At 41.3% G+C, this 15695-nt stretch overlaps 2 protein-coding genes and 1 pseudogene across 2 annotated transcripts in view; 1 reads left to right on the top strand and 2 right to left on the bottom strand.

Moving 5' to 3' along the window:
* Positions 1–580, bottom strand: LOC109390788 (high mobility group protein B1 pseudogene; annotated as a pseudogene).
* The window catches only part of MRPL33 (mitochondrial ribosomal protein L33), a 12742-nt gene extending 4740 nt beyond the window's left edge, over positions 1–8002 (top strand). The window contains exons 3-4 of the mRNA XM_019663010.1: positions 1099–1205; positions 7697–8002. Coding sequence (XP_019518555.1) covers positions 1099–1205; positions 7697–7746 — 157 coding nt within the window. The 3' untranslated portion in view covers positions 7747–8002. The remainder of the gene's footprint in view (positions 1–1098; positions 1206–7696) is intronic.
* Positions 8003–8099: 97 nt separating this feature from the next.
* Positions 8100–15695, bottom strand: part of RBKS (ribokinase) — an 80446-nt gene continuing 72850 nt past the window's right edge. The window contains exon 8 of the mRNA XM_019660676.1: positions 8100–9921. Coding sequence (XP_019516221.1) covers positions 9748–9921 — 174 coding nt within the window. The 3' untranslated portion in view covers positions 8100–9747. The remainder of the gene's footprint in view (positions 9922–15695) is intronic.

The raw sequence follows: 15695 nt of genomic DNA, 5'->3' as shown, positions 1-15695 counted from the left end.
CTCCTCCTCCTCCTCATCATCTTCAACTTCCTCCTCCTCTTCCTCTTCGTTTCCTCCTCTTCCTTCGTTTTCTTGCTCTTTTCAGCCCTGACAGCTCCCTTTTTGGCCGTGTCAGGCTTTCCTGTAGCTTGGTATACAGTAGTATCCTGTTCGTAGTTTCCCTTCAGCTCAGCAGCCTTCACATAAGGCTGCCTCTCATCTGCAGCAGTGTCACGCCCCAGCTCCCCTAGCTTCTTTGCAGCATCACCAATGGGTAGGAAGGTATACTCTCTGATTTTTGAGAGATACTCAGAACAAAACAAGGAAAAGGCCTCTAGGGTGCCTTGGAATCCTTGAACTTCTTTTTTGTTTTCCCTTTAGGAGGGATGAAAGTTTTCATTTCTCTTTCATATCAGGCCTTGTCCACTTTTGCCATGTCTTCAAATTTTCCATTTTCTTTAGCAGACATGGTCTTCCACCTCTCTGAGCACTTAGAAAATCCTGAGAAGTTGACTGAAGCATCTAGGTGCTGCTTGTGCTCCTCCTGGCAGGTTTGCACAAAGAATGCATATGATGACAGTTTGCCTCTCGGCCTCTTTGCCCATGTTTAATTATTTGTCCTCAGTGAGCAGAGTCGCCCAGTGCCCGTCCTGCTTGCACGTGCCCCTGTGCTGCCTCTATGGAGCTCAGTGGACTGCAGTGGCCGTCCCTGAGTTTACTCTCACTGCTCATCCCTGGAAGATGGGGCTCTTCTGAGACGGCCATCTTCGTGATTTCCTGACTGGCCAGTTAGAGTTACCAGTACTTTTGTATTTCCCCTCCTGCCTTCTGCTGCTTCTGAGAGCGGGGTGTCTGAGCCTTCCCACAGTGTAGTTTGGTTGTTCTCATTGCTTTGGTTAGGTCATTACCAAGGCACTGTGTGTAATGGAACAAACCTTGGGAATCAACTGCTGAAATTGTGATTTATGGAAAATGTAGGCTGTTTTAGACCTGAACCTTCTTAGGGCCAAGTGATGTCCCACAGCTAATATACTGTGCAGGGTTCTCAGACTGTGCCATCCTCTGTGACTGATGTTAGCCTATTTCTTCAGCTTGTAACAGCTTACCCTTTAATCCTAGGACTATTCTGGTGAAAATGGTGAGCCAAGCGGGGACAGGTTACTCCTTCAACACTAAGAGAGGCCGACTACGGGAGAAACTGACTCTACTGCATTATGATCCAGTTGGTAAGATTCAGGCAGTTACTCTGTAATAAATTCAGATGCTTTCAAGGCCTGTTGCTCTTTCCAGACTGATGCTGAGTATCTGGCAGATTTGTGGCCCTTTTGACACTATAGCATTCATTTAGCAAGTGTGTATTGAATGTTTACTATAGTGCCACTTACTATACAATGTGCTGGGATGGCCTAAGACACAAGACATGCTCAGGTTCTGTACTCTTGGCATGTGCAGTCTGATTTGGAAGGGAGAGGAAAAAGGAAAAAAACGACAAATTATGCTAAGTGCTATGAGAGAAGCAAGCTGGATGCTGAGATATAGGATAAAGTTGGGGTGGGTGTATTTCAACTTTATCTTGTCCTTTAGATAGGATAGATCAGGGAAAATCTCTAGTAGGAGATAGGTAACCAGAGATCTGAAGGTGAGAAGAGCCAGGTAAGGAGAACAGGCGATCTTGTTCTGGAGATAGAAGAGTGTCTTGAGAAGGGGAAGGACTATTCTTCGGGGATAATTTGTCTAACAGTGGCAATAATTAGGTCCAGATTGGAGTCTAGGAAGTATGGTGTCTATATATTAGTGCAGGCGGGTAGGAAATGTCATTTTCTATTTTGAACCATCTTCTAAAATAGTATAATGAATGGTAAGTTTAAATGGTCCCAGTGATAGAAGTGTTTGTCCAAAAGGGATAGGTGTTCCCAAGGCCAGATTACCTGCTTACAAACAAGAGTCAGCACCCGATTGCTATTGGTGGAAGCCCCTGTGTTTGGATTTCATAGGCAGATTTACGCACAATAAACTAACAAATTATTTGTTGTAAAACTTTGGGCCATTCTTTCCTTTTTCTGCCTTTGCTTGCAAATAGCCCCTTTGTAATTGCTTCTTAATCAGGGCTGCACTAGAGCTTCCGGGTTGGTGAGCATGTGGAGATCCTGGGAGAGTGGCATGCTAGGAGAGGGCCTAGAAGCTCTGGCCCTTTTCCCATGCCGTGCCCTTGCGTCACTTCCATCTGGCTGTTCCTGAGGTACTGTCTCCAGGAAGATAGTGTCAGAACTGAGTTGACTGATAAGACACGCAGTTGGTGATCAGAATTGGAATTGGTACCAGCATCTTATTTCTCAAAATCCGTCCATCAGATAACGAAAGACAGGCACTTAACTTCATAATCAACTTTCTCATTAAGAACAAGAACTCATAGACTCTCACTTATGGCCAAGATGGAGTAATAGGGACCGAATTTACCTTCCCACCTGAAACAACAACTAAAAAAGGACAATATAGGCAACAAAAGACAGTGATCCCTTAGAGAAAGGAAACAAACTGTGCTTGTGAATACTCAGACAAAATGGAAAATTCTGTCTTCTTTGCTTACCTACACAAGTCTTCATGTCTTCAGATGCTCTGATTCCATCATAACAGGAGCACCTGCACTACAGGCAAGTTGTATCCCATTTTATAGATGAATCTGGGGCCAAGGATCTTTTTTCTTTTTGTATTTTGTATTTTTTATGGGCCCCCAGGCACAGTGGAGCAAGGCCCCACCCCCATGACCTCCTTTTTCCTTACTCGCCTCCTTAAAGACCCAGCTTCACACACAGTCACATTCTGATTTCCTGCGGGTCAGGACTCCAGCATAGGGCTTTTGAGGAGACACAACTCAGCCATAAGAAAGCTTTTGTATCAGCCACTCAGCCAAGGCATCCCCACTCTCACTAACGCAGCATCTTTGCGCCCACTTATCCCGGGTTGCCTCTTGGGACCTGCGGTTGGGGGTGAACACATTTGGTGTCTCTGCAGGCATCGCCGGGTCCTCCTGCAGCTACCGCTGATAATGTCTGACCACAGCAAGTGGCTTCCTTCCCTAGGCCTGAGCTTTTCCATCCTCCCAGGGGACAGTTCAGGGGCCCACGGGCCTCATCACCCCTCCCACTTCGGGCCTGGTCCTTGCTGTCCTTCCTGCCTGGGACAGGGATGCACTCAGCACTACACATGCTCAGATACTTTCCCCTGGGGCCAAAGATCTTAATCAAGGACACGCAGCTAAAATATGTGACAGAGTAAAGATTTGAACTCAGGGTGGTCTGACTGCATAGCCCGGGCCCTGAACCACTCTATGTAGGGACGTGTTATAGAGAGAATTCACAGGAGGCTAAAGCCTCCTTAATGCTGCAGGACCTCGGGCCGGGCATTAGCACGAATCCTGGCTGCCAGTTATGTTGATAGATGCCTTCAGGGTTTATTAAGAAGGTCTCACAACCACTGTTAATTATGCTGCATTTTTCAACGTCTAAGAAATAAAAAAAAATAAAGCATCTTCCAAAAAAAGGGGCTGTACCAGTGTGAGGAGGCATTTTAAAAAGGCTCTGAGATGCACAGTTTTCAGCTTAAAATTGTGTAAGTTCCACTCTTTAACAGAAATAAAATTTCCTGCTATTTTTATGGCCATTTCTGGTCATTCTTTATTATAATAAAAGGGAATTCTAGGTTTGTTCCTGGTGATTAGGAGTCTCAATTTCAGGATGATACTGCTAATTGTGGAACATTACAATAAGGTATGTATCTCAGTCCATTTGGGTTGCTATAACAAAATACCTCAGGCTGGGTGGCTTATAAACAACAGAAGTTTATTTCTCAGAGTTCTGGGGCCTTGCAGGTCCAAGATCAAGCTACCAGCATGGTCGCTTTCTGGTGAGGGCCCTTTTCTGGTTCATAGCCTGTGGCTTCTCGCTGCGTCCTCCCATGGTAGAAGGGCAAGCAAGCTCAGTTGGGGTTTCTTTTCCAAGAGCACTAATCCCATGTATGAAGACTCTACCATCATGGCCAAAGCACCTCCCAGAGGCCCCACCTCCTAATACCATCATCTTTGGGGGTTAGGATTTCAACATATGAATTTGGGGTCAGGGGGCATACAAACATTCAGACCATAGCAATATGATACTGGATTGCTGTGGTGTTTTTCTCCCTCTGATGTCTTTGTATCAGTCGGTGAAAACTTAGTGGTGAACTTTATAATAAAGTACAGGCATACCTTGGAGACATTCCAGGTTCGGTTCAAGACCACTGCAATAAAGAGAATATTGCAATAAAGTGAGTCATGCGAACTTTTGGGTTTCCCAGTGCATATGAAAGTTATGTTTATACTACACTGTAGTCTATTAGGTGTACAATAGCATTATGACTAATAAAAACAAGGTACATGCCCTAATTTAAAATACTTTATTGCTATGAAATGCTAACCATCATCTGAGCATTCAGGGAGTCATAATCTTTTTGCTGGTGGAGGGTCTTACCTTCAATTTGTAAAAAATGCCAATTATCTGCAAAGCGCAGTAAAGTGAAGTGCGATAAAATGAGCAATACCTATTGTTTTCCTAGCATTTTAGCTTCTGTAGAGTTTTTTAGGAACTTGTATATTAAAAAATGTTGATTAAATAACCTCTATGATATTCTTGAAGTATGAAAATGTATTGAAATTTTCATCTTTACTTAGTACTGAGGGACAGTTGGCCCTCCATACCCATGGATTCCACATCCATTGATTCAACCAACTGTGGACTGAAAATATTTGAAAAAAAGTTACCCCCCCCCCCCAAAAAAAAAGTCATGTGTTTGCTGTCATGTACTATGTAGTTAGGCCTATGATGATTGTGTCTGTACTAAACATGTACAGATATTTTTTTTTACCCTCTCATTCCCTAATCAATGCAGTATAACAACTATTTGTAGAACATTTATATTGTATTAAGTATTATAAGTAATCCAGAGATGATTTAAAAGTATACGGAAGGATGTGTGTAGGTTATATGCAAATACTGTGCCATTTTATAGAAGGCACTTGAGCATCCTTGGATTTTGGTATCTGTGGGGTGGGGGTGGTGGTGTCCTGGAGCCAATCCCCCATGCATATCCAGGGGAGCCTGTTATTAGGAACTTATTATTTGTTAGATTGATTTTAAGTTTTGATATTGGGGAAGGATACAACCATAAACAGCTCTGATCATAAGTTGAAAGTGGGAGAAGAGATATATAAATCTTAAACAGACGATGAGAACTTTTGTGATAAGGAGTGGTCTGAGCCTTGACAGTACAACTTTGTCTTTTCTGAAGAAGAGAATGTTCTGGGACAGCACACTGGCTCTCTGCCCACCTGCTGAATGCCCTGCAGGCTTGCGTGCTGATATTTGTCTTGGGGCCTGCCCATTGCTCAGGGTACCAAATAGCTTGGCAGTTCTCCCAGCAAATTTTACTGCAATGAGTAAATGGTTAGTTTAAGGGTAATGTTTTGTTAGTTTGCTTTACAAAATAAATCAGGTAAGGAAACAGAAAAATTCCTAGTTATTTGAACGTTTCATAGTGTATACTCTATGGCTAGAACTAGTCTCTGTCCTTCCAAACTCCTTTTCCTTATATAAAACTAGATGCAAATTTCTGAGGAGGAAGGATTAAAGGCTGAAGCATGAGCTTATTCAACTTTGTTAAACATAGGAAGGTTTATCATACAGAAAGTGAAAACTTGTCAGTTTTAATTCCTTGGATGACCAAACAAGACAATATAGATGTTAAAGCAGAATAGATTTAGGTTAGATGTAAGGAAAGAGCTTGATAGATTCATTCTTATATGAATTAAGCAGCAACTGTTTTGACAAAATTAATTTACGTTTATGATAGTGGATAGCAGGGTGTCACTTCCACTCAGCTTGCACTAGTGAGTGCTTGCACTGTGCATCTGGCAACAACCCTGGGAGGGAGATGGAGTTATTCCTCCCAGGGACAGAAATTGAATAGAGAGCATTTTGAGAAATTTGCCTAGGGCCTCAGCAGATAAACGGTGGGACCAACGTTTGACCCCAATCTCTCTGGCTCTGGGCCCCTATTCTTTCTATTATGTGGAGCCAAATTAATCTTCCTATTTTTTCTTTCTTAATCAGGACCTTCCCCTGTGGTCGCCTAGCATGCAAAGCCATGAAGCCCCACTGTCATTCCTACCTCTCACCGCCATTCCTCTCCACTAGATGCCCAAAGACTCTTCTTCAACTTTTGTAAACTCCACGCTGCCTAGCACAGTTTGTGGACTTAAGTATTTATTCTTTGAATCAAGGGACCAAATGCAGTGAATGAATCAAAACATTTTCATAAATAAAGCCTTGCTTTACTATTTTACTTCTGTTTAGGGTCATTTAAATACTCTCCTGATTGGTTTACCAGTGAGACAAGTTCCTTTTTTTCATCCATCATTTTAGTTCTATGTAGAAAAACATGGGGGAAATATTTCTTGCAATGAATAATACTATCTGATAGGAAACTATTTTGGTTCTTTACTACCATTTTATATTTGTTCCCCCTTGGACTTCAAAGGCACATCAATCCTACTTATATTTAATATTAGATGATTTGAAGTATATTAAGAATATCCCTATATAATAAATATATTTTATTTTTATTAATACAGATAAAATTCTGATGACTGGTTAATGGTTCTTAAATCTAACTGCCCATTAGAATCATGAGGGTTTAAAAAAATGAAGGCTTCAGTCACACTCTCGATCTGCCGAACCAGAATTAGGGTAGGAGTGGAAGTAAGAAGCAGGAATTTATTTCAGTTAGCTCCCTAGCTAATTATTAATCATAGACAGTTTGGGAACCTCATATACAGAGTATCTACATTGATTATAGAAGAAGAAGAAAAAACTAAGCTAAAATCTCTTTGTATGGTAGGGACAAGTGAGTTGTTATGCCATGGTCCTTTGAGTTCCTGAATCTTCCTAGGTGCATTGTTTGTTTTGGCAAAGAAGTAGGTGGTGTGGTGGGGGTAGGGAAAGGAGAGGAGGAAGAGATAGAGGTATGTGAAGTTCATGGAGTACTATAGGGCATGATGGGAACTATGAAAACCGATTTTCTAGCATCTAGTTTCAAGTCTTTCATCGGGCAGTTGTTGTGGTTTTGTTTCAGAGAACTGAACTCTCTTATAATAATGAGATTGTGGTTATAATATTAATTCTATTACCAAACTAGAAAACCCATATTGGGGTATATGAAACCATCTCTGGAAAGTAAAGGTTTAATGTGTATTTATTCTTTCAGCCAGGCTGCCTTTCCGTGGTCTGCTCAGTTCTTACTGCTCTTTTTCTGGAGTCCAGCTCTAGTCTGTTCTTGCTTACCTCCTACAAGAGTGCATGTTAATTGGGTGAAGACATTGAGTGTTTCCTATTTTTTGCCCATAATTTGCTTTTTTAATTTGAATATTTCCCATTGGTTGAAATGTGACCTTGTGGGGACCAAGGATGCCACGGGTTGGCTGGTGGACCTTCCCTTGTTTTCCTTACCATTTTCTCCAGTCTTTGGCCTCTGGGATTGAGGAACTGAGTTTGCAAGTCAGCTGCATCCTCATGTCACAGGAAGATAAGAGAAAGGGAAAGACTCATGGTGCGATATGTATTTTTATTAGACAATGGTGATGATACTTTCTAGTTTTCTGCCATAATCTTCTCTTCTCCTCCTATAGTGAAAACAAAAGTCCTCTTTGTGGAACAGAAAAAAATACGCTCCCTCTAAACAATGGATTGAAAATGAATTTGATTTATAAATGAGAAGACTGAGGGTGGGATCCCGATTCAGAAATTCTGCAGCATGTAATAAAAGAAGAGGAAATGACACGGAATCACTGCCTCCTGTGATTTGAAGGCCATTGTGAAGGCAAACAATGCAGTGAAAGAAAGTTCTTCATATTAGGACATACATCATTGCATCACATTTATTTATCTTTCTGGATATTTTTATAGCCCTTAATAAAAATATTAAAATAGCCTGAGCTATTGTCTCTCAGTGGTGTTTTCCCCCACTATTTGAAATGAAAAACACAACTGCCGAACTAAAAAATAACCATTGTTTCATGTAATGAAAGAAAATTTTCCATAATGAGACTTGTGTAAGAGTTTCCAGGCTGCTCCTCCTTGTACTTCATAGAAAAGGCAGAGTCACACCCCATCCAGAGTGATCTTGAAACAACTGTCATGTAATAACCGATGGCAGAGGTGAGCAGCAGTAAAGGGAGCCCACCTTGTGACACAAGAAGCCACGAGAACTTCTGTTTTTGATTTGTGCTTATAAGAGAAAATGCCATCGGTCCATATTCTCAAACTCGGGTCATGAAAGCAGTATCTAGGGTTTTCTAGGACAGCTTTGGACTCCTTTATCTCCTAGATTTTTTTTTTTAAAATAAGTGGCACTATAATGCTATTTCCATAAAGCTATAGCTAGGACTCTGCGGCATGGAGTTACCATGCAGCTGGAAATGCCACTGATGATCCCTGATGTTCAGGTAAGGACTTCTGCCTTACCCAGGTCTATACACTTTCTCACTCAAGCTATTGTTTCCCACACATTTTCAAAATTGCCCGGTTTTCTCACTTGTCAGATTTCTGCTGAAGGTAAGAAGGATCGGTTCATTTTTTTGAGCTCTGCTGGTTCATATCCTCCCCCATTTAAAGCATTTATGTGAGAAAACGAGAGTGCTCACCATGACCACAAGCATTAAGAAACCAATACCATTCCAAATTAACAGGTGTTCGCTCCCCGTGGCCCAGTCCATGTCTCCGGAGGAAATGCGAGAGCAGCTCTCTGGAAATGGAACTAGATGTAGGCTGTTGGTGAGTCTTAGAGGCTTGTGGCATTAGAGTCAATCAGCTATTTTCTGGCATCTTTTGTTAAAGCTCTGGTTCAAAGCAATAATAGGTGAGATCTTAGCTATTTTTAGATTGAAATTATACATAATAACCTTGGGTTACAAGAAAAATCTTCCACCTGATCCGACTAGCCAAGCCCAATGTAAAGGGTCTGTGACATGCACGGATTGCCTTTTTTTTTTTCCTTAACGTAAAATCTGGCTGAACAAATGACTTGTCTGTTCAGCACATGGGCTGAAATGTGGCCCGCAGGTGGTGTTTACATTTTTAAAAAATGAGTTGCTGATACTTAAACATTGAAAGATTTCAGTAAATATCCAAAACTTCTGGCTTCTCTTGCAAAACCAGAAGCTTTGACAGCATGAAAGCCCGAGCTCACTATCAGCTGCCCCCTCGTAGAAACTGCTCGAGTGATCCAGTTCATATGTCCCCTTCTCTTGTTTAACATTCTCTGCGCCGACTCTTATCTGTATGGCATACACCTATACAGAAGGTGCCAAAAAAATGTACACACATTGTAAGGAAGGAAAAAAACTATTAAAATTGTAATAATACAGACCGGTAACAAAAGATGAATACAAGTCCTACAATAGTATTCATGATCTGTTGGAAATCGCGTTTGCTGGTTCTTGAATAGTGGTAATGTTTGTGCAGGTCGTGGTCATGGAGTCCTTAATTCTGGTTAGCTCTTGCATGAAAAGCAAAGAAATGATCATTGTAAAGAAATAAATGACAGCCTGAAGGTGACTTAGTAAATGGATACAATATTTGCAAAGCAGAAGAGGACATTGTATAGTACGCTGCTAGTTAAGAGCGGCCACCCCCAAGCACATTTTATTTCCAGGTATATTTATTTTGGAGTTAACAGCAATCAAAACAGATCAAGTGGCAGGTCTTTTCTGTAAGGATAAGATGACTGTGTTCCTGCAGTCTGGACACTGACGGCTGCGATGAAATTGGATCTCTTGAGCATTTCTTCCAAGGACAGATTTGGGTAGTAAGCCAGGTAGAAGGCCAAAGCTCCCACAAAACTGTCACCAGCGCCCTGTAATTAACAGCACAGAGGTGGAGATAAGCATGTAGTCATCTTTTGCCCAAACTTGTATTTTTAAAATATTTAAGTATGCTTTTATTTTAGACTAGTTTTAGATTTACAGAAAAGTTACACAGATATGACAAGAGAGTTTCCATGTACCCCACACCCAGTTCTGTAAACACATTACTGTGGTTGCATGTGTCAACTAATGAAATAATAGCGCTATATTATTAACTGAACTCCATACTTGATTTGGACTTCACTAGTTTTGCCTAATGTAATTTTTCTGTGCCAAGATCTCATCCAGGATACCATATGATACTTAGTTGTCATGTCCCCTTAGACTGCTGTAAGCTGTGACAGTTTCTTAGACGTTATTTTTGATGGCCCTGATAGTTTTGAGGACTGGTTGGGTGTTTTGTCCAATGTACCTCAATTGGGATTTGTTTGTTTTTCTCATAGTTAGACTGTAATTATGGTGTTTGGGAGGAACCATAGAGGTGCAGTGTCATTCTTATCATGTCAGGGGTACATACTATCAACATGACTTGTCACTGATGGTGTTAATTTCTAGGCTTCTCCACTGTGAAGCTACTTTCGTCCCTCTTCATACTGTACTCTTTGGAAGCAAGTCACTAAGTGTGGTCCCCACTTACGGGGTAGGGAGTTATGCTCTACCTCCCTGAGGGCGGAGTGTCTACATAAATTATTTGGCATTCTCTATGGGAGATTTGTCTCTTCTCCCTCATTTATTTATTCAACCACTTATTTAGATCAGTATGAACTCATGGGTATTTTTTCTTTGGGCTATAATCCAATACTACGTTATTTATTTTGTTGCTCAAATTGTTCCAGCTTTGGTCATTGGGAGTTCTTCCAGTTAGCTCTTGTGTTCCTTTGCTATACCCCGATCATTTTTTTTTGAGTGCTTTCTTATTTTCTGATACTGTAAGATGCTCCAGGCTCATCTTGTACATTCTCTGTGCTAGCCCTAGAATTAGCCATTTCTCCATTAAGAATTCATGCATAAAATGGTGAGGGCTATTCAGACTTTATTTTCAAACTGCATATAGGGTCATATAAGGTTTCTTTCCATTTTCCCTGAAGCTCCAAAGGTCCAAGTTGGTGAAGACTGTATAGGGACCCACGAAAATAGAAAATACCAAAGGCAGCGTGTTCACCTCTGCCTTCAGGCAGAGCAGTACTTTTAGTCATGTGTTCATCTAACACATGTATAAATAAATGGGATTACACAATTTCACTTGAAAAATCATTCTGGTATTTAACAGTTTTCAGGGTCATTGTCCAGCATTTCCCAGTTTGCTGGCTTTTTAATTTTATTTATTAATTAATATTTTTATTGGGAATCATTGGGAAACAGTGTGTTTCTCCAGGACCCATCAGCTCCAAGACAAGTTTCAATCTAGTTGTGGAGGGCACACCTCAGTGGCCCACGTGGGTATTGAACTGGCAACCTTGGTGTTAAGGAGCGCTGTGCCCTGCGCTCTAACCACTTGAGCTAACTGACCATCCCCTTGCTGGCTTTTTTAGACCCAAGAGCTTTCATAACAAATCTCGAGGCAGTCCTTCAGTCTCTATAAATGCCTTGGCATGTTAGCTTGTTTCAGTTGCAGTTGAAGTGTTCAATGAGCTGTATGCCCAGCACAGTGATGGGTCCTAGAAAAGGAGTAAAATCCAGTGTGGATTAAGTGCTAAATAGTGTGGCAGAATTTTTAAATGCTGTTGGATTTTAAGAAAGGGTTTGGAGAAAGCTTCCCTAAAGAAACGAGTCCTTATGGAGTGGTTTACAGATTTATAGAGAGAAGGAAGGCCTCAAAGAACAAAGGCCCAGGAGGAGGAAAGAACAGAGTGAGCTCATGAGACAGTGAAAGGCTTTAAGGAGCATTCTCCTTATAAAGCAATCAATATTTATAAAGCAATCAATATTAAATTTGCCAGGAGTCACAGTAATACATGTGTGAGTTCAACACTTGCCTTCCTCCCATAAATGTTTTCTGAGTGCCTAAAATGTGTCAGGTACTATGCTAGGTGCTTTGCAATTGTTCAACAAGTCTTTGTTGAAGGAAGCTAGTAGAGAAAGAGACGTACATGGTTCCTGCCTGCCTTGAGTTTACAGCATAGCAATGTGACAAGAGAAAGGTCTGAAAGCAGAGAAATTTTGAGCTGCATGGAGAGTGTGTTATGAAAACATGGAAAATGCCACAAGATAAGAAGAGTTATGGCAAACTCTAAGGTTCCAAGTCTTGATTCCTCCTTATATCATATACAAAATTAAATTCCAGGTAGCTTAAAGGCACGAATGTAAAAACTATAACAGTAACATAATAGGAAAATTTAGATGAATATTTGTATAATCGCAAGCAAGAAAACCACTAGCGTGTCAGTAAACTCAAAAGCCATAATGAAAAAAACAGATTTTAATTAAAAAAAAATTTTTTTTAAGTTATATATCCAAAGACACTGTGAAAGCCAAATGAAAAAGCACAGATTTGGTGAAAATTCTTGTAATACACATGACATATTCCTAATATTCAAAGAATACCTTCAAATTGCTGAGAAAAAGACAAATTCAGGATAAAAATGGACAAAAGATATTAGTCTGCAGTTTCAGAAAAGGAAATGTAAATGGTCAATAGACAAACACATGAAAAGATAATTATTAGCAGTGAAAGAAAATGCAAATCAAAACATTATTTTGCCCATCAGATTGATAGAATAGTAAGGCTGGGCCGGCCGAGTGGCGCGTTGGTTAAGAACTGGCTTGGGATGCCAGAGGGCCCCGGTTCGGATCCCTCATATGAGGGCCCCGGTTCGGATCCCTCATATGAGGGCCCCAGTGATACTGCCCTCTACAGCTAAGATGCTGAACAACAGCTCAACCTGGAGCTGGGCTGCCGTGAGTCACCAGCGACGGCATAGGCTGCAGCCCTTGGGCCAGTGAAGCAACGTCCTCCACAACTAGACTGAAGAACAAAACAACAGCAACTTGTCTGTTCCCCTTCCCCCGATTCCCCAATTAAAAAAAACATAAAATAGTAAGACTGATATCAAACGCAGCACTGGTTCTCTCCCAGCCCTTCCCCCACCTCACCCTGTTCCACCAGGCCCCCCTTGCTCTGTATCTAGTCTGAAAGCCATTGATTGTGCCAGTCTTCCGTATCTTGTCTCGCTTGTCTGCAAAACCCCCTTCCTTTCTTTAAAAGGCTTTGTTCCTTTATGTCTTCCCAGAGTACCCCGTTTTGCCACAGCTACTCAAAACACTTCAATCACCTATGTGTTCAACCTCACAATGCCCATAAAAAGATGTTTTCTATTTCCTATATGCCTTCGTAGGTATTGGGGTATAGGTTAAATGTTTACGTCCACATCAAGAAAAAAAATCTGCTTGTAATTAGGTTGACCCATCCACAAAATGGAGAAGTGAGTTAGTTATCTAAGGGATGGATTCCACAAATAGATAAGTTGTTAAGAGTCACATTAAAATTTATTAAGAGTTAATGAGTCTATACTGGTATTAAATAAATCAATGAAAAAATAAATAATGGAGAAGGAAAAACTCATCCTTAAAGTAGCATTCCAACTAGTCAATATAGAAGTTTGAGAAACCATCACTTTGCAGCCATCGTTGCCAGTAACTGATTGAGGCAGGAACCAATGGATACATTAAAACTGCTGGATAAAGGTTTGGTGAGGGCAGAACCTTTACATGTTTTGAAGTGTCTCCCCACAGATTACCTATTAATTACCAAGGGAAAAAGAGTAAATGTACTGTGGAGAAACCTGGTGGGTACCACCCTGACCACGTGATCAACACACCAATACTTAGAGAAGCTGGCATCACACGCTCCCTGATGTGGGCCTTGACAAGGATAACATCACTTGTGTAGTGTTCCTGCTCAAAGTGCATAACCTAACTCGGGCCACTGGGAAACATCAGACAAATGTAAATTGAGGAAAGTTCTATAAGACAATGAACTTGTGCTTTTCAAAAGCATCAATATCCAGAAAGACAAAAAAGTTTGATGACCTGTTTCGTATTAAAGGAGACGAAAGCAATGTAAGAATTACATGCAATAAATAATCTTGGACTGGCTCCTGGACCAAAAAAAGTATACAGAGAACATATTGAGCTGTGCATATAAGATGATTTCAGTGTTAAGTTTCCTGAATTTGGTAATTATTTTGTTATGTCCTTGTTCTCAGGGGATGTATCCTGAAGTATTAAGAGGCACAGAGTCATGATGTCTGCAACTTACTCTCAAATGATTCATCAAAAAAAAAAAAGCATATTTATGTATTTTGAGAGACAGCAATTAAATCTGGCAAAACCTAATTGGTGAAACTCCGTAAGAGTATATCAGAGTACTGAGACTTTCCTGTAACTTTTACTTTTAAAAAATTAAAACTTTTATTAGAAGAATTAAAATTTTTCTAATAGAAGGAATTTTGCTAAAGAAGTTTTAAAAATCACCATCAGTCACTTTGTGAATTTGCAGATTAGCCAGTTTCACTCTCTGAATGATTTCCCTCCTTAATTAAGTGGGCACCTACTACAAGTTGGAGTGAACTGAAATGAGAGACGCTCTTCCCTGCACTCGGGAATACCCTGTCTCATTGAGGCAATTTACTTTGCAATGAAAGACGAGGCTGTAACACCCACCAGAAAGTCAAGGGGACTGGGAGGGAAATTTTCTGGCTGTGACAGTGACTGCTGAAAAGCTGAGGTCTGGGATGTTAGTGACAGCACTGTTGGGATGGCATCTAGTGCCCCATGCCAGTAACACAGCTGGTCACTTTTGTCTTCAACCAAGAACCTTGACTGGTGCAATCCCCATGTGTGAGAGGCCAGAAATATCGTCTAGTTGTTTTCTCGATGACTCCCCAGAATTATACAATCCTTGAAAGTAGTCTGTGCTCAATTAACGACTGCTGATGGCCCAACTTTCAGTTGCCCAAGTCCCCACCATCTCACTTTCACAGAAGTGAGATGATGGGGGATTTAGGGGGTGTCCACCTTCTTCACAAACAGGGCAGCAGTTGATCCTCTGAGCCCAAACCACAAAGAAGTAGGGAGGCCCCTGACTGACGGACCATCAGCTCAGTCATGAAGACAAGTAAATGTTACCTTAAAAGTCATATCACGTCCAACAGTGGAGAAGCTCTTTGAAATTTAAGCACAAAAGGGGCGGAAAGTACCACCTAACCTTCTCCGAGGAGTAGAAGGGTGAGGATGGAAGTGAACTTCTGTTTGTTCTGTATCAGGAGGCAGTGGAGCTGGGTACACACACACAAGACCTCAAAGACCTCATTTCATCTTTACGATGATGCCCCCCCGTCCCGAAACTTGAGGGAACTGTCTTAGAGACATTAATTTGTACAGGGTCACACAGTCAGTGGCGGAGCTGCAGTTTGCACCCAGACCCAGGAGATTCCATGCTCTGTTCACATCACACCATATAGTAAGCAGTTGTGGGAGGCAGGCAGTCAGGGAGGGAGGCAAGAAGGAAAGGAGTCCCGCTGAAAAGACTCTCCCTTTTATCTCATATTCCTTTGCACTGCTCTTAGGACACCTACGACATCGTTCTGACCATTTTGTGTACAGCCTACAGTTGGGGACACTTTGAACTCTCTGAGGGCAGAGACCACATCTCTGTCCCCCTCTGTCACTCCCACCTTGTCACTCAGTGCTTTGATTTGACTTGACCTATTGGTCCTAGTTCCATCGTGTTCTCCTCTTCCGTGGGGGCCAGATGACCCTCTCT

This window comes from Hipposideros armiger, unplaced genomic scaffold, assembly GCF_001890085.2.
Source record: "Hipposideros armiger isolate ML-2016 unplaced genomic scaffold, ASM189008v1 scaffold_0, whole genome shotgun sequence".
In the NCBI taxonomy this organism is placed as follows: Eukaryota; Metazoa; Chordata; class Mammalia; order Chiroptera; family Hipposideridae; genus Hipposideros; species Hipposideros armiger.
The sequence above is the reverse complement of the archived record's forward strand: the minus strand, read 5'-3'. Positions and strand labels throughout refer to the sequence as shown.